Raw genomic sequence first — 27,056 nt, 5'->3', positions numbered from 1 at the left:
CAGCTTCTTGTTCTGTGCAGGGAGAAGATGCATGGACATTCAAACCATTTCCTAATTGGTGGTGGGTTTAATCCGAAGCCCTTTAAGCTTCCACAACTACATTTCATAGTAAATCCTCTACTGCCAAACCCCAGCAGTATTGGTGAATATTTGGTTTACAAAGGTACATTTACATAGATGAGTTTAATGAGAAACAGACTTAAAATTGCACTCGCCGCAAGCAAGTATTAATAATAAGACTGCAGTGGACTTTGTGGCTTAACTACATATATCCTTAGGGTACAAGTTTAAACTAGCCTCAATGTGATTTGTGGGTCTGACATTTTTTGTCTGCACTGAGATAACAAGAATAAATGAACAGTGGGAAAAGGGGCTTGAAACATGTGGCCTGAATTAGTGAGGCACAGACAGAGGAACAGTTATTCATGTAATTCTCTTTTTCACATTGGTCCCTTGGATTACACACTGAGAGTGATTGGCACTGCAATCACTGTAGAGTTTTCTGGCACCAAATCCAACTGTTTGTGAAAGCAGCACAGACGTGAATTCATATTCATCTGATGTATTTCAAGTTTACCTACTCAGAGTATTCAGACTCACAGCACACTCTGTTGGCACCCTGTCCGTGGAGGTGCATCAAAGCATCCAAATAATTACATCAGCCATATGATATCAAGATGGTTTAGCTTGCAAGGAAACCGCTCGGCACACTATGTAGATAAAACAACTCATCCTTGGGACAAAATGTAAAATGAAAAACTTTCAACTTCTGTTTTATCTGCCTGTGGAACATTTTCTGCCAATAGACTATTTCATTTTATTTGGTTGATTATTACCCAAGCCTTTCTACTCAATTGAGTGACGGTAATGTCCAGTAGGGTCTGTTCTGTTCTTTATTTCTGTTAAATCTGCTCTGGTTTCCATTGTTCTCCATTGTACATTTTCTCAATCTCAAAAAAGTTGGACAATAGGCCTATATATTAAATAGCTTACTCAAAAGTATATTACTGCCCTTCATTTTGGGGGGTTGTGAGCTTTTCCCCACCAGCAGGGTCTTCCTATCAATTGTTTCTTACTTGCCCTATTCTCACTCATGCTACTGTTCTCCCATGGTTTTCAACATTTAAAAAAAACTCTGTATGTATCCAGTGTAGGCTAAGGTCTAAGCCGACTCCTATATTTTCCCATGTACTACAGTACCATTCTCTCATACAGTTGTACTGCAATGACTCTCTACATCTTTAACCATTTGCATGAGTTCCCATATTGATATCATCATTTATTCCTGTAGGCTACTGCAGCCGTTAATTGTGTGCATAGGTTGTTTAAAACAAGTCACATTACCCTGCATGTGTTGTAGCTAAGTGAGTCTCAGTACACCAACATAAATCCCTGCGCAGTTATTATAGTCTGAGCGTTGATTCTGATGTGTTAATTCTACCATTATCGCTGAAGTGAAGCATTAAGCTGTAAATAAATGAAAGTATAAAAGCCAACATACTGTACCGCTAACTGCAGCATCTCATTACCATGCTCATTAATGTTCACCTCAGTGCGCCTCATTGTCCACAAGAGGTCAGACATTAACAGCAATAGCCATAAATAGTGCATTAAATACCCCTGCCTCTGTAGCCTACAACAAAAAGAGCTGCTGCAAGTCGAGGCCAGAGGGCAGAGCTTTTTCACATTTTATGCGACTCAGCGTTATTGTTTTATGAAAATATTGAGATATCCTCGTTAAAAAAAATCAAATGTTGAGAAGTGGGCACAGGCCATTGTGATTCATGCAGTGTCATCGGCAAGTCTTTGGTGTCTGATTATTTTTATTTTTATGTTTGCAGCTGCTGAGAGATTCTCCCCAGCACATTGTTTTCAGTGCAGATTGTTCACATAACAGTGTTTGCTTCTTCATAATTTAGATTTAGAGAATACACAGTGGCCTTGCCCACTTGACTGAAAGTGGTTGTGTCACGCCTACTGTGGATAAACCAGGCAGGTACAAATCGTCACTCGATCCCGTGTCTCGGATAGAGACGCTTGGCCTACACTGAAGCTGTGTATGTTTTAGCAGTTGCGCTACTGCAGTTTACAGCGAACTATGGCAACCGGAGTAGGAAGAAGTGGAAATCTGCCCTGTTCTGGAGATGCAATGGCAAAGGAAGAGCTTCCTATGTAATGCTCTGTGGCGTGCGTATCCGCTACAGAAGTCACGTGGGTTTTGTTTTTTTAATTTCTCAAAAACCTGGAAGTATTTGAGTGACAAGAAAGCACAGTGGGACTGACTTTTTAAGCAGGGATGGCCACTGCACGGCTCGATTACGTTGCCCCGTGGTGGACATACTGGCTGCACAATTTCCCTCACTTCAATTTCTTTTTCCAGTCGATAGACAACACTTTTAAACCGGAGGATGCAAGCTATCAGCAGGTTGGTAACTATACTTGCGCGTAAAAGTGCGTAAAAAAAAAATGCTGTGTTGAACTATAGCTATTTTGTACTTTGTCTCTGTGATGCTCCTTGAAATGTTGAGAGTTTTGGTCCCAATGTCAGGAACTAAAATCCCCTACTGCAGTTCTCACATGATGACACATGACCTGTATTAACTGGCCTGTGACATATTTCAAGTAAACAGTTGCATACTGTACGTTTGTGCACTCTGATTTTAGATTAAACGAGACCTTTGTTTTTAACAAGCTAACTCTTTATTTCTCTTGAACAGTCAGCTATCATGTTTATTACCTCAACTATATTCCAGGCACTTTTTCTTGCACCCATATGTTACATAAAATAAATCACAATGGATTAACTTTTCCTTTTCTCACAAATCATTTTCATGATTGTATTTTAAAAGAAAATGAATCCTGTGAGACATATGTTTCCAGTGTAAAAACGTTATTTCTCAAATTAAGTATTTCAATTTCCCCAGAGTACATTTATGGCCTTTTGTGGCCATGTAAATGACCCAAACTGTCATGTTTAGTGATGGGAACTGACCGTGGGCAGCAGGGCCAGAGTCATTATAGCAAAAATTGGGTGTGTGATGGAGTAAAAAAAAAAGAATGCTCATCTGTTGTTGCCATCATTTTATATCTTCTGTCCATCACTTTATTATTCCTGTAATATCATGCCTTTATGTTATGGACTTCATTTTCTTCTCTTTGTCAGTGTAACTATTTTTTATAATCTAGATGTGTTGTTGTCTACAAAGTACTTGGACTAATTCTCATATTATTATTTTATTATATTTCAATACAAACAAATCACATCATTTCACAACAGCATGGACTGATAGGCATACATTTAACTCAACATCAGTAATCAAGTTCTTATGAGCAACACTATCAATACTGCATTATTAGTATTTATTTCAACAAAACACTTTGTTTAATTTCTTGCATGACAGATAATGCTGTTTCCAAATATAATTTAGAAAAAATGTTGACATATTGGTTTACTGTATGAAGGAAATGTTCTATACTGATTTGATGGTAAGACTGACTACACACACCCTTTATTGTCTATGATGATATATTACAAAAACAACATGAATGTCAAGATTCTCAAATATATGTCTTGTGTCCTTCACTGTTCTCTCGTCATGATTCAGGGTCTGGGTGGGTCATTGAATCCCAGCAGTGTCACCCTGGCTCAGAGTGCCATTCAGTGAGAAGTGAAGAATGCTATGGTAGCATCACTGTAGGTAGCCTAGGGCTCACACAGGCCCACAAGCCTGAAATAACTCATGTTCTGCAATTGATGCATCTGTTGACTTTAGAGGGTAGTGTGCAGAGCAGTTAGAGACACATTTCCTAAGATTTGGTCTTTACTTTTTAGTTAATTAGAAAGTCATACATACTTAAACCTTATACCTACTTTATACAAAAATCAATTTGGGATAAGAAAGATCAGTGACCTTCCTGTCAATGACCGCATATACTGTAGTATTTTTCAATCTCTCTTTCCTCCTCCCTCTCATTCATCCTTTGCCTCACCATAACACTGCAGCATGAGGAAATTGAAGTGCCTGCATGTCTAATTACAAAACAATGGGGTGGAAAATTAAAGGAGAAAGTGTAACTAGCCGTAAATCTAACCAAGATTGAAACCACTGTTTAATGTACACATTGTGAATCGTGGCTTATCAATGTTGTCCTCAAAAACACATGATTAGCAAATAATAATAATAATAATAATAATAGATTTAATTTGTTCGCGCTTTTACAGGTGCTCAAAGACACTTTACAGATAATAGTGAAGAGAAAAGAAAAGAAAAGAGAAGAAAGGAACAACAAATAAATATATAGTTAAAGTCAAATAATACAAAAACAATCACACATTAAAAGCCAGATTGAAGAGGTGAGTTTTTGTGAGTGTTTTGAAGGTGGTGAGGTCGGTGCAGTCTCTGATGGGTTGTGGGAGTGAGTTCCAGAGGGAGGGGGCAGCGACGGAGAAGGCTCTGTCCCCCCAGGTCCGGTGATTGGTGCGGGTGGGGATGGATAGGAGGTTGGCTTCTGATGAGCGGAGGCAGCGGGAAGGGGTGTGGTGGTGCAGCAGGTCTGTGAGGTAGGGGGATTATCCAATTTTTAAATCATTGGATTAAGGCTTTGGCCTGGGTAGTTAATGGAGGGCATCTCAACTCGCACCTTTCTGTATCGACTCATTTAATTTGAGGTGCAACAAATGTTACGTCACTGGGTATAACATCAAGTTGTTTTTTTGTCTTTGCAGTAACATTGAATCTGCAATGTGTGCAATGCATGATTGGCATTTATTCAAAATCAACATTCTCCATTAGCTGTATTTCCCCCAAGACCTCAAACTTTTATGTTTCTATCCTGTTTGCTGAAGGCAGCAGTCAGTAGTGATGATGTTGATCAATAGTAGCTAAACGCTTACCTCAACAATATTTTTGCTCAGTGTTGGTTGATACTGGTGGCTTGTTTTTAATCAGGCTGTCAACCTTGCTTTGAAAATAAATTACCATGCCAGCGATAGTATATATTACTGTTTGTTTTTCCTGAGCCCTGTTTATATGTCAGTCTACCTCAGCTATAAAGTCTGATGACCCCATTTCGAATTGGAATACACTTATTGCTAACCTACCTGATGAATAAGGGCAGACGAGTGCTCAGCACATTTGAAACAGAAATTGAACAATGAAGTACTATGCAAAGAATATGCTAAATAATATCATTGAAATTCCGTCACAGTGTCAATGTCATCCAAATGGAATAATTAGTCACAGACGTTCTCGAGAAAAGTAGCTTTGCTTTTTTAGCCTGACCCAGTCTTTCTGAACTTGTGAGTGCTAAATCATATTCCAAATGATTTGCAATTTAAAATTGAGGTCATGCCTTTTTTCTTGTTTTTGAACTAACCATGAGCTCAATGTTTTGAGTTTGAGCCCACTAGATGAAATGTTCTTAGTGTTGATCATCACCTTTGGAGAGCCCCAGTTGGGATTGTTTTGGTTCCAATACAAATGTTTGTGCAGCAGTTTAAACATATTTTAAATGGTTTGGGATTTGCTTTGTGAGGCTTTTGTAAAGACAAACACATACCTTGCTGTTTGCTCTGCCTTAAGATAGCTTTCAATGCCATCAGAAATAAGCTTTGGTAAACCATGACTAAATAGTCATATGACATGTCTGTGAGAAATCAAATGGGATTTTAAAGTCATTGGTGTGAAACTACCAATATTCCCCCTGGTAAAATGTGATGCTAATAAACAATGAAGTTTTTGTCTGCTTTTAAGCATACTGCCAGTTCTGTATTTCTTTACTCTCTATGTAGTGATAAAAGTAGCAGCTCTTCAGAGAATAAAACAAATCAAAAGACCATGGGGATTTATCATAAAATAGTGAGTCTCTTTTTAGAGAGTATTTTTTTGTGCAGAGTTTCCGTATACATACTGTGCCAATACAACGTGTTCTGCTTTTTGAACATCAGTGTTTCAGATCCTTCAAGCTATGAATATTCTTTACACTCAGAAATCACAAGACTGAATGAAAGCCATTGTGTCACATGATTCTCCCCTCCCACAGCCTTGGATCATTTTCTGTTTTCCTCTAAGCCACAGTACAAGTTCTGCTGTTGCAGTAAAATCAACATTCTCCATTGGCTGTCCTCCCCACAAGTCCTCAGACCTCTATATTTTCTGTCCCCTTTGCTGTAGGCAGCAGTCAGTTGTGATGTTGATCAATGGCAGCTACACGCTTACCTCAACAATATCTTTACTCATGAGTGTTGTTTGATACTGGTGGCTTGTTTTCAATCAGGCTGTCAACCTTTTGGCTAGCAGGGTCACCAAGCCTGACATCTCAAGATCACACATAACAAATGGCTGCCTCTTTAAAGATATAATAAGTTCTGAGTCTTGACTTTAATCGATGTAATTTTTTCTGGTATTTTTCCTCTTTTCACTCTCTACTCTCCTGCCCCAGTCTCTGATATTTCTAGCCTCTGTTGGTGCCGTGGGTCTGGGTCTGAGCCTGCTGGTTCTGGCAGTATTCCTGGTCTGTCTGTGTTGCTGCCGCAAGGATATAGATGACGAAACCAAAAGGCCTAGTACCTGCTGCCTCACCTGGTCTGCTGTCATCACAGGACTCATCATATGGTGAGTCTGAATGGTTAAATAATTCAATAAATCGATGTTTCTTGTGCGACTAAACTCGGATTAGTGACTGAACATATCATCATGAGCAACCTGAAAGCTGTGTTTTACTTTAGGGGGATTTTATTTGGTCGATTCACAAATTTTCTTTGGGAAAAACCTGCGAAAATGTGTTCCGGACATTCAGGAAGAGGGACGAGAGTAACTAATGGTTTGATTGACTATCTATGTTTACTTGGACAAAGCATTTGACTGTCACAGAAAATGATTCTAAAATTTAAAATATGAGTTAAATGACTTGGACCTATCTGCTGTTGTTCCCTAAGACTTTTCAGTCTAAAAGGCTATAACAAAGAGTGCTAATGTGCACTTGTTGCTTGTAACCCAAAGGTTTAATTCTTTCTTTCTAAAGAATACTGATGAGGCTAGATAAACTTGAGTATTTCTGACAGGCCACATTATCAGCAGGGCCCCTGGTCAGCTGACAGTTAGCTGATCAGACTGCTAAATCCCGCAGCTGACTGTTCAGATGACCATGCCCACCAAAACATCGACCGCTAATTGCATGGATTGGTCCATTGAAAAGCTCTAGCAAACCACAATGCTCCTGCCTTAAATTTGACCTACTATTATTGTGCTTTCTCTATGTATCAAACTGTCATATTTCCACATGTTGTATTCTGTAGTATCTATTGTACTTTTCCCATATATGGGACTATTATAGATATCTTAGTTTAGCTGTGATGGATAATTTAACTTCTGCCAATGATAAAATATACCTAGTCAAACATGATTATGTCAGAAAAGTAAGAGAACAAATGAGCATCCGAAAAGGCTTGATTGAATTTGTGCACAGTTCCGTTTAAACTTGTGACAGTTATCTAAGTGTTGGGTTTTAACTTTGTTAGTGTGCTGCGTCCATACCAAGCTGCTGCTACAGCACACAAGGCCTGTTGTCTTGTTAAGTGACTAGGCATGATGTTGTTTAGCAAAAAAGCTCTGTCATCTAGTCTCTGCTCAGAGCTCCCATGTCTCTCTCTGTAGAAGCGTTTCAGTATCGCCTGATAACACCATTTTGTCCTGTTGTGGCGAGAAAGGATGTGACGAGAGGCAGATCTGAAGCCGACAGGTCTTAGTTTTATTAAAGTGTCAAATATGTTACAACAAAGCAACAATACCAAGACCGCCTTGGTTATACAAATATCACACACATAATGCTTTTCCCTCTCCTGACTGCCTATTCTTCCTGATGATTATTTTAGTTTTAGTTTGAAACCGTTCCAAGCACTGGAATGGGCCATAGTGTCACACACTTTGTCTGGCACAGATCCAATCTTTGTTCTTCTAAACTCTCATGTCCCGCTGACCTTTTCTTGACGGCAACTAGAACAGATTCTATTGAACAATCCTGTCACATTGACCCATCCAAAACCTTGGAACATGGTTCTCAGAATAGAGTCTCCTACAGTCCTTAGCTTGGGATTGTGAAGTGGTTCCTTTAGACATGTTTTTATATTTTTATACTTATTGAAGTTTTGTGCTTCAGCAGCGTAAATGAAAATATGTTTTTAGACATTTAGGAAGGCTTATACTACACTGGATCAAAGGGGCTTTGTACACTAAGAGATCGATTTGAAACAAGAATTGGCATTTATAGTTATTTTATTATGCGCAGACATGGAACGTTTAGTATAGACAAACTTTCATGTCTGTTAAAAAGATGACATTTTCTTTTACTTTTTCCAGCCTTTTCAGCGTGATACAGTAATGTCAAAATTACATCTCAGTCGCACTTAAACAGAACTCAATAGGAGAAGGATTTAAGAGGCGCTGCACCTCTTTGGATGATTACTTCTGACCTCGGGAGAATGAATACGGGTAAATTAAGGTTAAAGATGGCAAACAAATCTAATATTCTAAAATCCTTCTTGCCTCAGTCGGTTTCCGTTAAGCCTGATACAATTTATTATTGCGGCAATATACCGGTCTCCACAGAATCAAGGAATTTATCTGTTATTACTCGTTCATCCACTGTGGCCATTCGTTCTGCTTGCAACGCGTTTTGAATACTAAGATGCAATGGTCCAGTCATCACACAGACTGTGAAGTGATCCATCCTCAGGGAAACAAAGGCGCTATATATCCTGGAGTGCACATATGCCTTAGTCCTTTTGTTGATTGTGTTGCTTTCTTATTACACCTCTAGCTGCTACAGACAGCCTTTTAGGAAGCCACAAGTTCACTAATGCTACCCTGGAGGCTAAACCCATGATGACCTGTGTCATCATTAGTAGGTATTTCTTGTCGCAAACATGTCACTAGGTTGGCCACATAGTTGATGAAGCTCTCATTATCCAGGTCTACTTAGATATACCAAAAAAAAAAGTGTATTGAAAATGTAAAATAATAGAGCAATCTTCCTCTTTCCTGTTGAATGATACATATATAATAAATGCTGTTATGGATTATCTTGTATTTCTCTTTGACTTAAATGTAGAAAGAACGCCCCCAGTGATACTAATCATACCCAGAGGGAACTAGTTAAATAGATTAGACACAGGCCATGGTTTTCATTATGCTTACAAGGTTACAGTGACAGGATGCTAATGGCCCTAAAAAGAAACATACACCTATGTTAATAAGCACTCGCAGTGACATATCACACACACCCTGACAGGATGTATTAAAAGATGAAAACTCCCCGTCCTCTCTTTCAGTGACTAACATCTTTGTTGTCTTTGTCTTGCTGCGGAGGATGTTTGTCTCCCTGGATATTGTGTATGATTTTTGTGGTTTTGCAGCACATGGTGTTCAAAGTCATCAGCTTTTGTGTCATTTTAAAAGTAAACTTGGACGAAGTTTCCCTTTATTGTGTCTGTGTGTGTGCATGTTGTGAAGCAGAAACAATAATCCTGCTCTAACTGCTAAGCTTGATCGATGAGCTCCCCTCTCTAGCGATTGAACATTCCCCTAAATGCTGTTAAAAGTGTTACTAACCCCCGACCCCCATGTCGAGTGACCTTACAGCAATAAAGTATGATGAAATTGTATCATTGCTCATGTCACTGTGTCACTGTGTACTGCTACACTGACTCTGCGGGTGAGGACACTAATCCTCCCTATTACAGAGGCTCTGAAAAGTCACACACTGCAGGAAGCTGGGAAATGGGGATCCTTTGCATTCCCTCCGATACATTTTCAGGTGTCAAACAGAAATCTGAAATACAATATTCAAAGATACGACCGAAAAGAGAAGATTTTATATTTTTAGCTCAGAATTTGGGTAAGAGAGAAAGGGGTAAAACAGGTGGAAGTAATATGACAAATACAAACATGTTGTTTTTCACATAATCAGCTTCAATACATGTGGCAGCCAGGAGGAAGAGATGAGTGTCGGAGATGGCACAGGAGAATGTTCTAAGACTGCAACCTTCATTTTTTTTTCATCTAACTGAAGATGATTCATTTATCAATACGTTTGTTTAACACTTTCCAGTTGCCAGGATCATGCTTTGAACTGTGATTGTACAATAATAAAGGTTCAAGGGTAGCAAGAAGATGATAATACAAAGTCTTTAGTACTATGATTCATATTAAGCTTGAATGTCTCCCGTTTGGTAAATTATGATATTTCTTTCTTTCTTCTCCTCTTATAACCGAATGAAGCCTTTTACCAATAACTGCTGGGATAAAACAAACAGGGAATTAATTATGTTTATTGTATTCATTACATCTGAAACTCTTTTTCTCACAGTTCGGCTGTGGGAGTGGGTTTCTATGGAAACAGTGAGACCAACGACGGTGTGTACCAGCTGACCTACTCGCTGTCCAATGCCAATCACACATTGGGTGGCATCAACAATCTGGTGAGAGGAGCATGCCCAGCTTTCTTCAACCTTCAACCCTCAGCATCCAAATTTCCGATGTGTTCGCTGAAAATATATTTATTTATATCCCTTACTGTTAAATCATTTTCCAGTCGATTTAGTGTGGTTACTGGGCAATAAATCCAGTATGTTAGTGTAACATTATTTAGCTGTACTTGTCATATGCTTCCTTATTGTGTATGTTTTCATTTATCAGCATTGTTTATTAGCCATGTTGGTGCAAAGCATGACCTTTTCATGGCTCTACTTGAGGACAATGAATTGCTGCTGGTAGATACTCAAGCCACCCTCCTTTACTAATAGAGTCTGCATCTGTCTCGAAAACTAGCACTTCACCGCGGGGGATCCATATCCGCTTTTGTCACAGCGAAGGAATTGAGGTGACTGCTGCCTCAGGACTTGCTATACAACTCCTGACCTGCATTCAGGGAAGTTATTTGGGAGACTTAGGGTGGGAGGAGGAAATAGGGAGTCAGAACAAGGCTCTGCGAGTAGCGATAATCTCAATGAGGAAGAAGAGGATTAACTCCATCTGCAGTGCATTAATGGATGCTAAGCCTCGCCTCTTCCCAATTTCCCAGTGTTACACTCTGTACTGTGTGTGTGTGTGTGTGTGCGCAAGGCCATGTCACATTCACACATCCACTTCAAGGACTTATATGCAAACATATTGTATTACACTCAAACAGCTTTGTGTACACTCAGTGTGTATGAGAATGAGATTTATCCCATGTTACACATTGATTTGTGTATTACAACCGTATCATTTATGATGGGTAAAAAAAAAAGAATATTTTTATGAAATATACAATTAGTTTCCAGTTCATTATCATCCTGCAACAAATCACCCTATCATGAAGGTTATCATGTTCCGTTTTTGTTGGAAGTGTTGTTTAGAGAGGTGTTGATTGAACTTTATGGTCGTTTTGGAACACCCGTTTACCCTCCCCTTGTTGATATAAATTCAGTGGATAAAACATTAAAAGCAGTATACAGCATAATTCAATATAACTCGGCAGCATTGCAAACTACATCCTCCAAAAGGACCGTAAAGTTGAATCAAGACCTCTCTGAAGCAGTTTCGCTTGTATTGGACTGCATTAGTTTCAGCTGAGTGTAACAAATAAGCTGGGAAAGGGGTGTAGTTTGCAGCACACAGCGTTTTCTTTGCGCTGTAGGAACTAAATGGGATTCAGCTCTGATGATTTCACATCCTTGCTTCCGACTTTCTCTGCTGTATCTCGATATTGATTTGCCCCTGTAGCATGATGTATGATGCTGCCTGAGAAACATATATGTTCCCAAGGGAAACACAGGCTTTCTCACTTACAAGATCATAGCCTGATGTAATGCACTCCACTTAAAGAGCTGGCCGGCTGTGCATCCCATGAAGCCAAAGCTGCTTTAGTTTGTGATTGAGACAGTAATCACTGATCCTCATTGGTATACCAAATCCGTTCTTGATCATTGTTGTGTGCTCCTCCTTAAGTTGTTTCAAAAGTAATAACTTCAGAAGTTTACTTTATCTTCATCCGTTAATATCCTTTTCTTGAATTTTATACGCAGGTTGATTTAAGATTTGTCCAGTAAAATACATACTAAAGGCACAAAAGCAATCAAATCTCTCTGATTCACGATGCTCCGGCGAGGTTTATACTCGGAGCTGTTTGGCACTACTGGTGGCTTGTTAAGGTTGTTCTCATCATAAAATATGCACTCTCACACTCTGCGTGGGATCATCAAGTGTCATACAGGGAAAGATTTGATCAGGAAGAGCCATTGTGTCTCTTGCTATTGAAGGAGGCTTTTGATTGTTCACAGGCATCCTTTATCAGAGCTTTATATCCAGTGTGCTGCTTGCAATATTAAGAGCTCGTCAGCTCTGCCCGGAAGTATGACAAAACATGGCCATCAGGCTTTAACAGAATGTGCACTTCCAATTTTACAGACACTTTCATACAGCCTTCCTCTGTGAAAGTGAAAGCTGTCTTGTGATTCTTCGAACAAAATGAGACTACTTTCTGCACTTTCCACATTAGATCACCTGAATGAATGTTCTCAGAGTCCTTATTCTCATTTTGCTTATTTGTTACCTCTGGGTCATACATACATACAGTATATATGTTGTTTTTTATATATTTGATATTTTATATGATTTATTGATCCCAATTTGGGACATGTATGTGTTGCAGCTGCATTAAAAGACCTGGCATTGTACAATACAATTTAAAAGACAAGAAATAAACATTTAAAATGGTCAACATCTAAATAGCAATACAAAAAAAGTAGAAAATGTACATGTTTTGTTTTTTAAATACAGTAAAATCCAGATACATAAAAGCACTGAAGGCAGGCAAGTTCAGTTGTATGTGGATTGGCTCTTGGAGTGCTACAGAATCTCAAATCAGTCAGTTTCATTTAACAGGCGTGCCCGACGTGGTGAAGCCTCCTTGTGACCCTCTATCAGCAAAAGTGAGCTTTAATCCATTTTTAAGAGAAGACGGGACGGTTCAGATTAGGGAAATGTGGAAATCACCCAGAGCAGATAGCTGACGGTTCCCATTTCTCACACCCAGGCGGAGTGGCTTCCAGATAAGATTCGGGGAGTTGTGGCAGGAGCTGTGAGAGATGATGAACACAGAAGTGGGGAGTGAGAGCAGTTTACTGGCAATCTCATAACCCCCCCTGGGAGTTTTGGAGTGGAGGATGGGCCTCTGTCTTTGTCTCATCTTCACATGGATACTCTTTCTTCCTCACAGACCATTCGATTCTGTAGAATTAATATACGAGTGTGTTTGAAATGTTAAAGTGTCAAGGAGACTGAAATACATTTTTATATTCTTTCTGGTGAGTTTTCATCGTGTAGAAATGAACCATCTTACTCAGAATACTTAAGTGTGTTAAAGAGGTCACGGTTGTAATGGAGAAAAAATGATATTTTAAATAAGAAGTGAAACTGCTGCAAACTGCTTTTAGATTAGAATAAAGGAAAGCAACATCTGTTCAGAATAAGTGGAGCCTCCTACTCGGTGTAATGTTACAAATACTGTTCTAGCTAAGTCAATGTGCTGTGGGTGGTGGGTGTGCGTCAGAGGACAATTTGGTGAATGCTGATTTTAAGAGGTCCTTCAAAATATATTTGCTTTTCCTAAACACAACTACACTTTTCTGGACATACGTTGTTGATGTTATGGCTGTTTAATCCAAATTCTACTCCTTTACAGGAATAATTAAACGGTTTGGAAAATATGCTTATTCACTGTCTGGATGGGAATGTTCCGTTAACTGCAAGTCTACAGCTAGCAGTGGGTTTGCTTAGTTTAGCACAAACACTAAAAACAGGTAATTGGAATTTTTAAATGTATGAGAATCTACCCCCTGTTGCTTTTCTACAACTCAAAATTAACATAATCTCTTATTTTGCTTAAAAGAATGTATAAACATTCAGTAAATGTTGCATTTTCCAATTGGTTATGTTCTTGTCTAAGCTACTTATATTTCCCAAGATGTAGAACTGTTCTTTATGCAAACTACATACATTTAGGTTTTGACAAATATTAAACCAACTCTAAAATCTTAGCTGGGTCCAATGGTTCAATGTTCGTCCTTGTATTGAAAGACCTACTAATCAATATTGGAATGACAGCAGGTTTCAAGCAGGTATGTTTTCCTTTTTGTTCACATTTGCAGAGATGATTGCAGATATAAAGCCCACTTGTTATCTGTAAGTTGGTCAAGCTATTGTGTCTTTGTTTTAAAAAAAAGTTGTCTATGGTGGAGAAACAATTTCCCCCTGCCAGCATCAGGCTAAACATGACCTGTTTGTAGCTCCCTTGATTCTGTGAAAATGCAGGCGTTTACTGCATCACATTGTCCTGGTTCAATCTGAAAAGTCAAATGTATTTCCTTAACTCCACCGGGCCTCCTCCCACACTTCTCTCACTATCAAAGACCCCTGTGATAACAGGTCTCCCCGGTATTGTTATCAGCATTCCACTCCAACATTGTTTACCTGAATAAAACACATGGTTAAGGAGACAAGTTAATCTTCTCTTGGGGGAGTGCTCACGGTTTCTTTCGCCTTTCTCCATATTTTCAATCTTCTTTTTATGAATATCCGTTTATGAATTTATTTATGTTCCTGTTTCCTTCTGACCTGTTTTTCTTTGACTTCTCTTCACCTTCCCCTACTTCTTTAATCTTTTACCACTATTGCTTTTTTGATTCAATTCTCTTATCTTTATTTTATTTTTCTAGGTTGCAGGAACCCTGGGCAATGTTCAAACTGGACTCAAGCAGCACCTGGAACGACTTGATGAAATCTTTGCCGCAAAGTCTGAATTCCTCAATTCTCTGCGCTTCATGCAGATGATGGTCAACAACGTCATCCACGAGATGATGGCTCTGCCCGATATCAACAAAGCCAATGTTGACTTGGCAGCCATTGCAGACCAAACAGCCCTTGTTGAGTATTACAGGTAGGTGGAGCCTAAGTTACCACTGCGGGGTAATTACAGTAACAGTATTTTATTTCCTCAGTGACTGTGGGAAGTAAACATACCTCTAAGCACGCAACTATAAGTGATCCAGACCAGACGGAGCAGATTGAATTTTATTGATCCTCCCTCCGGAACACAAACCGGAAAGCTATTTTCTCCTGATTGCTGAAATTGAGCTTATTGGCCACTGTGAAGTTTGAGCTTTATGTTCTCACAGAATGTTATGCATGGCAGAGTCGCTATTCGACCATAAATGATCATCTTACCCGCAGATCACTGCTTGCATTGATTGCAATTATAATGTTGATGTTTTTTTCACTTGGTTCTGGAACTGTGAACATTTATTGAGAGGCAAAAACTGAAATTCAATAAACAGAGCAAAATAAATTCATAAACCCAATCATCAACAAAGTAGTCAAAATGAATAAAATATCCAGCATTAATTCAGGATACGATGATCATTTATTAGGCTCCAGGCTGCTGCTCTAAACTGTGAGTGTAATTTTAAAGCTTAGGTTTTATTCTTTAGCACATAAAACTTCATAGTGTTGTTATGCCGTGAAGTGTCAATTTGCAACCTGCTTGTTACAGTACTGACGAGTATTTTGGACTGAACTGGAAAGGAAGACTCACAAAGATATATTTAGGGCAGTGCTTTATGATATACATTGAAGACACAAAAGTAATCAGGGAACAGTTCTTATCTGCATGTATGTTTTGACAAGTTCTGTACAAATCTGAGATGATGTTATGTTGTTGGTCAAAGCAGGTTGTAGATATAATAGAAACACATTTCAGAGTGTAAAGCTGTCATGCTGAAACACACTGAATACCAAAGTGTTTTGTATCAATACTGCGAACTCATTCCAGTTAGATTATTCAATGTTGTTTTATATATTTGTCTATTTGACCATTTAAATGTTGACTGGATTCAGGATTTCTCATAAATGTACCTGCGTTTTCTTTTTTTACTTGTTATAAAAGCAGCTAGAGTAATAGCAAGTGGCAGTGACTCGTTGCATGACAGAGCACAAATAGCCACAGTTGTATCACAGCTAGTGTGTTCTTACTGACGTTTTCATATCATTAATCCCATGCATACATATTCCCAGATGATATGCTGTTCTATCCTATCAAGACTCAAGATCCCATTTAGGAATGCAGTTGTCACTTTGTGCATTGTGACACCAATCTCCTGGATGTTGATTGAATTTCATGCAGCCATTGAGCTATGAACAGCCTGTGGCAGCTCTTATTGATGAACTGCAAATGTTATGGCCAACCCGATGTTATTCGAACAAGGGAAAAATGATACTATTCTGCTTTCCAATATCATATCTCTTCTATTTCTGAATTATTCCCTGTCCCTGTGCTCAGAAAAACTAGCTGCAGTTCTGTTTATGCAGGTAAAGTGTAGACTCTTTCAGTTATCTTCATCCATATGCCCTTCTCTGTAACCAGAGGAATAACCAGGCTGCTTTTTTTTGTCTTCCACATGTTTTTCAAATACCATAAGTGAATCACATTATCTAGTGACCTTGGTGTACTGCAGCTACTTTGCAGCAAGTCCATGCCAGTACACTTCAAAATATATCTCTTGGTTTGACATCCTGAACATCATTGTCTGTATTTTGCTCAGTCATTGCTGAAAGATTCACAATGCCAGCAGACCTTGCGGAGTTAAGAATGGGTCTTGAGCATTCCCACATGTTTGGTTGGTCAGAACACACACACACACACACACACACACACACACACACACACACACACACACACACACACACACACACACACACACACACACACACACACACACACACACACACACACACACACACACACACACACACACACACACACACACACACACACACACCAGGCTGACTGTGGGCAATTTCTGTGAAGGACATTTTCAGAGCTTGAAAAATTAATGCCTATGGATTTGTGGTGTTGAATTATTAAGCCAACAGGCTTGAAATGACCTGAAACAGATGGGCTCTAACTAGGAGACAAGAATGCTGATATCCACTACAGACCTCACGCATGCAGTCCCCAACATATGTTTGGCCAGCAACTTCCTGCCAGCAACTTCCTGAGGCTTTTACATAAAGTATGCAAGCCAAGGTAATCAGACAGGGTTGTTAGACTGATGCTTATTTTTCACGTTTCATAGATGGCTCACCTACCTGCTGATGCTCATTCTGGATCTGGTCATCTGCTTGGCCATGTGTCTGGGTATGGCCAAGCAGTCTCGGTGGTTGCTCATAACGTAAGTACCCTGTGTGTATGTGGAGGTATTCGCCCTTCATCTTGTTTCCTGGGACCTTTGTTCTATTGTGGTCCATCTCTTGTCTCTTTGGCCTCTGCCTGGATCACAGACAGTCAGACTCTCTGGCTCCATATAGGTCACTCCATTAACAGCACCAGTGATAGCATTACATCCTCAAATAGCTCTGATAATGGCTCTGGCCCTACTCTTCTCGTCAGTGACTTGCCTTTTATTTCTTCACACAATTAAAGGCCACTATTGTATTATACACTCAATTACATTGTTCAGTTTGGTGAGTGTAGTGTAGTCAAAACCACAGTAGTCTGTTTCTCTAAACAATACAAAATACATTTGGACTCCTTAAGCTCTGAAAGAAATGGAAAGTTTAGGAGGAGAAACATTTGATTCAGGAAATTGTAACCATTCATTTAAACCAAAAGGGATGTCTGACAAGAAAATCCTCAGTCCAGACTTCCCATCCCATTTGCCCAATTTAGTGCAGCCTACGTGTCAGTGTTAGCAGATGATGCCCAGGATCCCTCTTCACTTCTCTCTCTGATGGGTCTCACTAATGCCTATTGATCTCACAAGCAGGATGAGTCCGCTCCCTTTACAAATTATTAAGTGCTCCCAGGCTACTTAATTGGGGCTTTCAAGAAGGTCCGAGTAGAAAGCTGAGAACAGAGACCTTTTTACATCCATCAAGGGGCTATTCCCTCTTTTCTACTGGTTTATCTCCCTCTAATTCACAGCACTTCCTCTAGCTTCTGCCAATGGATAAGGAAGAAATTCATAGTGGGTGTTTTCTTTTTATATATATATTTCTTTTTTTCATAAACCTCCTCATATGAGGGCAGATTACACAAGAGGTCGACAAACTAAAGCTTGCGGCAGCTTTTGATCAGCTGCTTTGCACAGTAATAGAAAGCATCTTTAGACAATGCAACCAATTTAGATGTTGCAAAATACATAGATGGAAAAGTCCCCAGACTTCAAAAAGTATTATCTTTAATCGTGGCCTTGTGAGACCTCTATTGAACAATGATGTTGCTCCAATCAAACTTATATCTGAATATAATTCTTTTTTTTTTATAAGTCTAGGGCTGACGACTGAATTCAGCTTGAAGTCATAAGTTGATTTGTATTTATATCATCTTATAACAAATGTAATTCCGGCCGCATTGTCTAGTGTAACGTGCACCAGTACAACGTGTGAATTTGTCCTCTGTTGAACAATTTCCAAACGAACGCTGGGAAGAATATATCAAATGTAACTAGGTGAAAAAGAGCTGAATATCATTGGTATAAAGGCACGCTGGTTCATCTGCTTCTCCCTCTGTCTTTTTATCTTTGTCTCTCTATTTCCCTGGCACCCCCATCTCTCTCCCTCCAGGATCATGGTTTTTGTAGTGCTGTCTATGATCCTAAGCTGGGCCTCCTTGGGAGCGGGCACTGCTACAGCTGTGGTGAGGAAACACTGTCTTTTTTTCCCAGATCTCTCCAGAAATGTTGCTTCACTTGCTTCTTATACTTGTATTCATTTTTCGAAACCATGCACTTTTCATGGTGGAACGGGGTGCTTCTTATTTTTTACTTCCCCAACAAGGTTTTTTTTTTACTGTCAACATGAATATGTTCTTGGACATATTTCCTGGTCTAGTGCATGCTTTTAAAGTCCACAGCCTGAGCTTTCCTCTGGTCAGTCATGCAGTAAAGCTGATTACAAGACCCTGGTGTTTTAGGTTTATCAACCCTTAGCCGAACCGTTGTAAACAAACCTTTTTCTAACATTAATTACTAGCTCTTCTTTCTTTAAATCCCTTCTCGTGCTCAGCTCTATTTGTCTTTCACTCCTCCTTATTTCTGACAGATTGTTTTCCTCTATTTGTCTGTACACCATGTGTTCAGCACATCTGGGCTTAAAATGGAGATCGTATTAGGGGCTCTGTGTCTGGGGTTTAAATAGGAACCCCTTTGCTTCCAGCTTTCCTCCATCTCCTCAAGCTTATCTCCTCGATCTCCTTGCCTCCTGTAGATTATCCCATCTGTGAATTATCCCACAGTATTTCACAGCTGGACAGCTGTTTAGTGTGAGACAGGGGAAAGAGGGAATGAACCAGAAAGAGGAGTTGAAAGCTGATTTGACCCTGAAATTAACTACGTGGGTGTGAAAAGTAGACATCTTGTTTGGTTCACTGTAAATCAAAGCGGATTACCACTGTCTCAGAATATGGTTTGACATGACCTTGCATTCAAACCATTATATTTGAACACATCTTTTCTCTAGCCTGCTTCTCTCTAACACTGTCAGTTTGGTGCTTTACAGGTAATCTCAAGTAAATGTGCTCCAAAAAAAGTACCAGTTTAGCTATTAATAGGTAGGCCAGTCATCGTCATAGAAGTGGATTATCAAAGAACACACTCATCAGTAAACAACATTTAAATATGGGACAGTATGCAAAACATTCAAATAAACTTGTTTCACCTCAACATCATTACTCAAAAAACTGCATGGCGGTGTCTTAGAAAATGCTCATAAATGTATACATATCTGATGAGAGGATAAACAAAATGTCCCCGCTAGTATAATGAGATAGAGATGAAGGGTAATGTACTAACAGGGCCTGACACACTCGTTGCGGTACAGTTGAAGAAGCTTTACAGTTGTACTCCCATGTTTTATTTAGTTGTATCCTATTTTCTACTATCAAATAATTTGTTTTGTATTTAAATAATTGCTTTGTAAAGTCCATTGATATGTGCTCTACCAAGACTCTTTAGAAAACCCCTTTTTGATATGGGGCTGACATCAAATGCATTGGACACAATAGTCTAGACAAAAATGATGTGTGTCTTTGATGTTTGATGATGCATTGCAATATATTTCTTGATTCCTTTTGAACACGATCAACTTAAACAGCAGCTGGTTATTATCCACAACTTTCAATTATGCATGCAACTGAGGAATTATTAAAGGTTCATTTGGTATTTGCCCTTTTTGATTGCCTTCTTTTATGTTTGAGGGAAGACTAAGTGCACAGAGACTGCGTGACCTTGACCTCCTATTGTTTATGCATGCACATTAGCAGGTCTCCATGGAGTCATTCAGTAGCATGCTAACATTTAGTAGATTTCCTCCATGGTCATCAAAGCTGTGTGTGTGTGTGTGTGTGTGTGTGTGTGTGTGTGTGTGTGTGTGTGTGTGTGTGTGTGTGTGTGTGTGTGTGTGTGTGTGTGTGTGTGTGTGTGTGTGTGTGTGTGTGTGTGTGTGTGTGTGTGTGTGTGTGTGTGTGTGTGTGTGTGTGTGTGTGTGTGTGTGTGTGTGTGTGTGTGTGTGTGTGTGTGTGTGTGTGTGTGTGTGTGTGTGTGTGTGTGTGTGTGTGTGTGTGTGTCAGAAGTTGGATCTGGTTCATGGCTTGAATAAATATTGCTCTCTTTGTCTCGCATACTTGCTAGATTACAGTTAACAGTTTGTTGTTTCCTTACAGGGCACCAGTGACTTCTGTGTGTCTCCAGACAAGTATATTGTTAACCAAACCAAGGATTTTCTAACTGCAGGTAATTTATCTCTACAAACAGAGCTGCAGAAATACCAGCTTTGAATGTTAAGACACAATCTATCTCCCTGTCTCCTTATTTCTCTCACCCTCCAGATGTTGCTCACTATTATTTGTTCTGCAGCCCGAATCTACCAAACCCTTTCCAACAGGTATTGACAAACTGTGTACATTCTCTGCTTCTGCTCACACATATCGTTTTTTTTAAACTTTTTACACTAGAAAATGTATTGCTATTGCCAAGCCACTTGATCATTATCAAGCCTGAAACGGATCAGTACGGAGAAATGAGCCCCCAACACTAATTTAATTACTTAACGTGATAAACTTTCATCAAAGGATATTCCATTTTTTATAAGTGGGTCTTCAAAAATTAGCCATATCTTTTACTCTTTACATAATCTCTGCCTTGGGGTTCTCTCACTGGCAACATGTCTTAGTTATTTTTGCAATGTACTGTATATCATGAATAAAGGCAGCAACTCTTTAGAGGAAACAGGAAAAATAACGACACGGAGGAATTGTTTCTATGTTTAAAGACATCTGCATCGCTTTTTGCATATAATATTTAGACACCTCCTAAACTCCAGAACAGCTAAGTGATGCAGCTTGAAATGCTGGTGCATACAAAATGTGCTCAAAAATAACTATAGCAATAATATAGCTTTAGACTTATAACCTTGCATTATACGCACACAACTCCAGTTGCTGTTGATTTCTTAATAAGAGGTGATTTACATATATTGGAAATGAGGTGTTGGAGCTGAATGACTCTGAATACAATTTCTCTAAAGTAACATTAGTGTAATCGCCAAGGTCATTTTACTTTACATAACCAGGTTCACAAGATGATATTATTTTCAAATGCAAGAACAGGATACACAGAATCTGATGCCAAATGCGTAGGCTGCTCACTTGCATGTTATGTATATTCATACAGGGTCTGGATTTCTTCATGTGCAGTACTGCATTTGTAGAACATGTACTGAGGGAATCCTTAGAGGATAAATCCATGACAAATAATTATTAAAACCCACATGCTTAGTTATCGTCACAGTATCCATTTAAGGATTAATGATGCCTGTTAAGTAGGTAAGGATAATCTCCTCGTCCGATGGCCTAGTTGATATAAATATTGCTCTTTTGTTTGTGCTTAACACTGGGTTGGGGGGGGAATAGGAGGAGGGGCAGTGATTGGTGGGTGAGATGGTTGGTGGCTAAGGATAATCCGTGCCTATCTGTCTGGAAAGAAGTGTGTCCTCTGTTAAGCGCATTATAAAGCCTTTAACACCGAGTTACTTGTTGACATGCTACTCCCAAACAATGCTCTTTATGATATAATTCTGTCTTTGTTTGTTGTGGCTGTGCGTGTGATGTTGGTGGGCGATAATTTTTTCACAGTCTTTGACGATCTGTCAGCGTTCTTTGACCACCATGCAAATCCAGATCCAGGGCTTGCTGCAAGTAACGGTGCCCATTTTTCCCACGGCTGAGGTAAGTGGCTGCTTGAAGGAGATGTTATTAAACCATACTACGAGAAAGTGTGTCATTTTCACTTTTCTTTTATACTTTTTTAAACAGAGAGACCTTTTGGGGATCCAGCGACTGCTGAACTCCACTGAGTTCAGTCTACACCAGCTAACAGCCTTGCTCGATTGCCGCGGGCTACATAAGGTAAGGTCAGATTCCGACCAGAACAATTTTTAATAGGGCTGTTTGTGGCACAGCTCAAATCCACTTACAGGACCAACTTGACTGCCTTTAAAACCGTATTTTTATATTCTTCCCCTGGACTGTCTTCTTTAAAGGCACCATTACATTTGTCAGTATACAGTACTCTGTATCTGCTAGACGGCACTATTCAGCACAGTCCCTCTCACTTCTCAGTCTTACTTTACGAATGTTGCTTTCAGATTGTTAGAGTTTTATCTGTGAAGGCAATAGAACATCTCAAGGCTGAAATGAGTCTTTCCGCTGCGGTGATTGTAACATCAGATGTACGCTTTTAGAGGTGACAATTGTATATTCAGTTTTGTGTCGGCATGCATGCCAGTAATATATGCTGTTTATTTTAAAAAGGAAGGATTCAGTGAAAACACAAAGAACTATGCAAACGTCATGATCATTCTCAAAATATGTTACTCATGAATCAAATATAGCAATCAAACAAAGAAGGTGTCCATAATAAAATGCACTGAGAAACATTGGTTGTTTAAAATAGAGATCATATGTTGTTTATAGTCCGGGTAAAACTTAATTGGTTCTTTTAAAAATTAATCACATGAATAAGAGTCTAGTGACATTAAAAATAATGTTTTAGTAGTCACAGCCTGTATTATTATTATTATTATTATTATTATTATTATTATTATTATTATTATTGGACACTGACAATAACCGAGTGTATTGTGCGTCTTCTCGCCTAGGACTACCTGGATGCCCTAATAGGTGTGTGCTATGATGGGGTGGAAGGGCTCCTCTACCTCTCTTTGTTTTCTCTGCTGGCTGGCTGCGTACTCTCTGCCATGCTGTGTGCAATTTTCAGAGTGTGGACGCTAATGGGCAGCAGGTCAGAAACAAGCGACCCCCTTATTCCATTACGTACTGCCCACAATGCACAAAGTGTTAACGCGTGCACTCTCTCCCCTCCTGTCCTAATTTGTGTGCGGTTGTACCACTTTTATCCAGGGACAAAGAGTATGACGACATAGATGAAGAGGACCCATTCAACCCCCAAGCGAGGCAGATGTCTTACAACCCCAGAAGGTCCAACATACACAGTTTCTGTAGCTATACCAGCAGTCTGGGTAGCCAGGCCAGCATTCAGCCACCTCTGCCATCTGCTTCTAATGCTTCACCGCCTGAATACATGTGAGATCAATAGATAATGACAGCATATTGGTATTTGTTTGTTTCATCTCTTACTGCCTTTCTTTCCCTCTCCGTCACAGGAATCAGTCCATGCTGTTTGGAAGAAGTCCACGATATGAGAACGCCCCGCTGATAGGGAGAGGATCCCCACCGCCCTCGGTGCGTTGGCCCTATGAGGCTATAGTGTCCCTCGTGTGATAAGGACACTGGCACTTCTGACTTTAACACAGCTACAACACTAACAGAAAGCATGCATAGCAGCACCATGAAAATAACGACACATATACAAAGTGTAGAACCTCACAATTTTCACACTAAGTGAGGAGAGTTTGCATGTGATGAAAGACTGCTCTCTGCTGGCCGTTGACTGAAGTGCATACAAGTGTAGCCCTGTGCCATATCTGTATGCAAACACACACTAATCTTTTCACCACTGCCTTGGATTCTATTTCTACTTCTTATAAAAGTGCTAAAGACTAGTACATACATTTACACGTAAAATGTGTAAAATAACCATAGTTTTTGTTGAATAAAGACAGTGTAGGTACCTAGTTTTAATGGTTCGAGAGCTGAAGCTTCATGAAAGGAGGGATGCTTAAAATCCACAGTTAGTTTCTTTTGATATCATTTTCTGTTCGGTGCATGGCTGTCTCACTGCTTGAAATGCAATCAATACGTACTCATTACTTGAAAACACTTTTTGTAGGAGATAAGGGTGTATAAATGTGGATATGTGTTGAAAACGTGCCTCTATGGGGCTCCAAGCAAGGCTCTGCCATATGTTTTTTTTGTTTTTGTGCATATGCTTTTTATTTGTTTGTGTAACAGATGGATTTTCTTCTGTTTTTGTTTTTATGAATCAGCTCTGCTACTAACTTTACTTGCTTCTATGTAAGCGGTTTCTCAAAAAGGTTTCTGATTGCTTAATGTTAACCAGTGTTTTGTAACTAACCCTGTTGTTATTTCCACTTTTTTTAACTCAGATTTTTAAAAACCGTAAGTTTCCTGTTCTTCCTGATTGTCTTTATTTCATTTTCATTATTCTACTTGAAACACGCTGTGGGCCTACCTCTGTAATTATACTGGCTATGCAAAATAGTCTAACCTATAACCTTAACGTTCCATACAGTACCTCAACTTTGTGACCTTTGACCTTCCGGCACTGTTTTATCCACAGGGTGTTTTATGTGAGTGTAAGTTATTCTTTGACCCCTGACCTATGCCGCTGTCTGCTCTTCACCCAATCGTAATTCCCAAGCTACAATAAAGCACCATCTCTCAATTCCAAAACCTCATCATATAAGCAGATCATAATTAAATGACATCTTTTCAAACTTAAATCAGATCATTGGATGTTTAATTTGACAAAAAAATGCAGTTGTTTAAATGCAGATGTGCTAACTTGTGTTTTTCAATCATTTCCTTTGCAGTACTCGCCCAGTATGAGGACCACCTATCTGTCTATGACTGACGCCCAGATTAGACACTTTGGGACTGACTTCCAGGCGTAGCCTGCTACCTACGCAACCCTTTCAGAGCAGCACTGTTCGAGACTGTGGGTTCTTACCAAGGAGGCTGTCCTGTCTCTCGGTTTAATCCTGTTTACCTGAGCTGCAGACAGCTGTCCAACTCTAGGACATTAAAGCAGAGACAATTACCACAGTAACACACCGATGCAGTGCACCTAAAGCCCTGCATGCAGTTTTGAACAGACGACCTGTTCATCTCAAGACTGTTGTTGATGTTGTCATGATGTGTGGAAACACTGTTGCTCCAATATAAACATTTCTATGAGCCAAATCAATAATTTAAACTGATTGGATGAAAATTGTTTCTTGCTTTTTCTTGTATTCTAGTGGCCTGCATGGATATGATCCGCATGACGGTCAATATACTGATGGCTGATTATGACCAGTAGACCATCCATCACAACAACATTTCGACTTTTGTTAAATCTATACTCTTTGTACGTCTCTGAAATGAAGGCCTTTGTGTAAATATGGTGCTAAATGAACGAAACATCATATTTTTAACAACTCAAAATAATGACAGAAATGCAAACCATACCAACATTGATTTGTTAGGAGAAGCCAAAGATTTTACTAAGTTGTGATGAATTTTATATTTATCTTTCTAGATCAAATAACAGGTTTAGGCATCTGATAGTTATCATTGTTCTGAACTTCAATGCATCACCTGCTGATCAGTGATGAGTAAAGCAGTTGGAGTGAGGGGATTATTATTATTAAAGAGCACAACATGTTTTAATAGACTTGCAGTCATCCATCACTGTTCTCTGACACAGCTCGTAGAACATAAATCTGGATTTGCAGAAATGTAAAGTTTGTTCTCAGATCCATCCACCGTCAGTATCTTGTGGATGAGTCATTGTTTTCTTCAGTGTTGAAGAAATCAGCTTTATGGTGTTTTTTGTGTTGGATAATGTATCAAACTAATATTTGACTGTAAACGCTGTATGCAGACTTGTGTGTTGTGTCTTTCCTTTTTTATACTACTTACTATGCTACTTGTGATGTTAAACCCAGGCGCGGAGGGAGGGCTGGGCGTCCGGGGCTGCAGCCACGGATCTTTTATGTATGGCATTGCGCTCTGCCAGTCTGAGGCCAGAGTAAAATGCTTTCGTGTGCACAAACTAGAGGGTGCCAGCAAACACAAGTGTGATTTTGGTGGGAGCACCCTAACCCTAACAAAGTTATAGTGGGGTTGCCAAACCACCTGTTCTGCTGAACATGGGCTGTAGAGAACCGTGCAGATCTTCCCTATTGACACCAGGACCAGACAGTCTTTGAGTGAAATGTAATAAAGTAGTCATACTACGCAGTAAAATTCAACAAAATATAGCCCATAGTGTTAGAGGTAAAACGGCAGGGATGAACCAAAGAAATGTGTTACTGCGTTTTAACAACCCCCAAAACATGTGCTTTGTGCATGTTGCAGGCGCCCAGGCCTCTGTGCCCTTGACCTTATTCGCTCCTAGATCCACCCCTGGTTTAACCTATACTCTTACTCTAATAGCCCAGATACCTTGGGATAAGGCTAATTGTTTTTTTTTAGTGTCACCTATTTCTCATAGGGAATTATGCTCAACCATTGCACTCATTTAAAAACCTGGTAGAAAAGGTGCCTCTATTCCATAAAACAAATTACAAATAAAAAGAGATAATTGTTGACAGCGATGACGGCTTTGTTTTGAACAGTACACAACTAACTTAAACACCATCACTTCATCATTTTACTTGTAAGGTTACTCTTTATCCAAAGCATAACAAAAAACACATTTTACAATTACAATGTCTGCACAATGAAATTGTATTGGTGAAATTAAACAAAACCATGGCAAG

At 39.4% G+C, this 27,056-nt stretch overlaps 1 protein-coding gene across 4 annotated transcripts; it reads left to right on the top strand.

Annotated features, from left to right (window-relative positions):
• Positions 1 to 1,869: 1,869 nt before the first annotated feature.
• LOC307017319 (protein tweety homolog 2-like) lies at positions 1,870 to 26,276 on the top strand. 4 transcript variants are annotated; one of them, XM_079646883.1, is made up of 15 exons: positions 1,870 to 2,425; positions 6,442 to 6,614; positions 10,366 to 10,477; positions 14,756 to 14,976; positions 17,171 to 17,266; positions 18,660 to 18,732; positions 20,755 to 20,824; positions 20,920 to 20,975; positions 22,225 to 22,317; positions 22,405 to 22,497; positions 23,250 to 23,392; positions 23,512 to 23,589; positions 23,775 to 23,853; positions 24,824 to 24,881; positions 25,125 to 26,276. In XM_079646883.1, the coding sequence occupies exons 1-15, from the start codon at positions 2,297 to 2,299 to the stop codon at positions 25,163 to 25,165; spliced, it is 1,515 nt and encodes a 504-aa protein (XP_079503009.1). In that variant the 5' UTR covers positions 1,870 to 2,296; the 3' UTR covers positions 25,166 to 26,276. The 4 variants fall into 4 exon arrangements, with proteins under 4 accessions (XP_079503009.1, XP_079503010.1, XP_079503007.1 ...); XM_079646881.1 differs by having other exon boundaries at positions 1,878 to 2,425; positions 23,512 to 23,694; positions 25,125 to 26,269; XM_079646884.1 differs by lacking the exon at positions 24,824 to 24,881 and having other exon boundaries at positions 1,874 to 2,425; positions 25,125 to 26,272.
• The last annotated feature ends 780 nt before the right edge of the window (positions 26,277 to 27,056 follow it).

This window comes from Notothenia rossii, assembly GCF_949606895.1.
Source record: "Notothenia rossii genome assembly, chromosome: 8".
Classification (NCBI taxonomy): Eukaryota; Metazoa; Chordata; class Actinopteri; order Perciformes; family Nototheniidae; genus Notothenia; species Notothenia rossii.
Note: the sequence above shows the minus strand (reverse complement) of the source record. Positions and strands in the feature narration are given on the sequence as shown.

Coding starts and splice junctions, on each gene's coding strand:
- LOC307017319 (XM_079646881.1), top strand. CDS start 2,297: ATGGCCACTGCACGGCTCGATTACGTTGCCCCGTGGTGGACATACTGG. Junction 2,426..6,441: donor AGGATGCAAGCTATCAGCAG/GTTGGTAACTAT, acceptor CTCCTGCCCCAG/TCTCTGATATTTCTAGCCTC. Junction 20,976..22,224: donor TACCAAACCCTTTCCAACAG/GTATTGACAAAC, acceptor ATTTTTTCACAG/TCTTTGACGATCTGTCAGCG.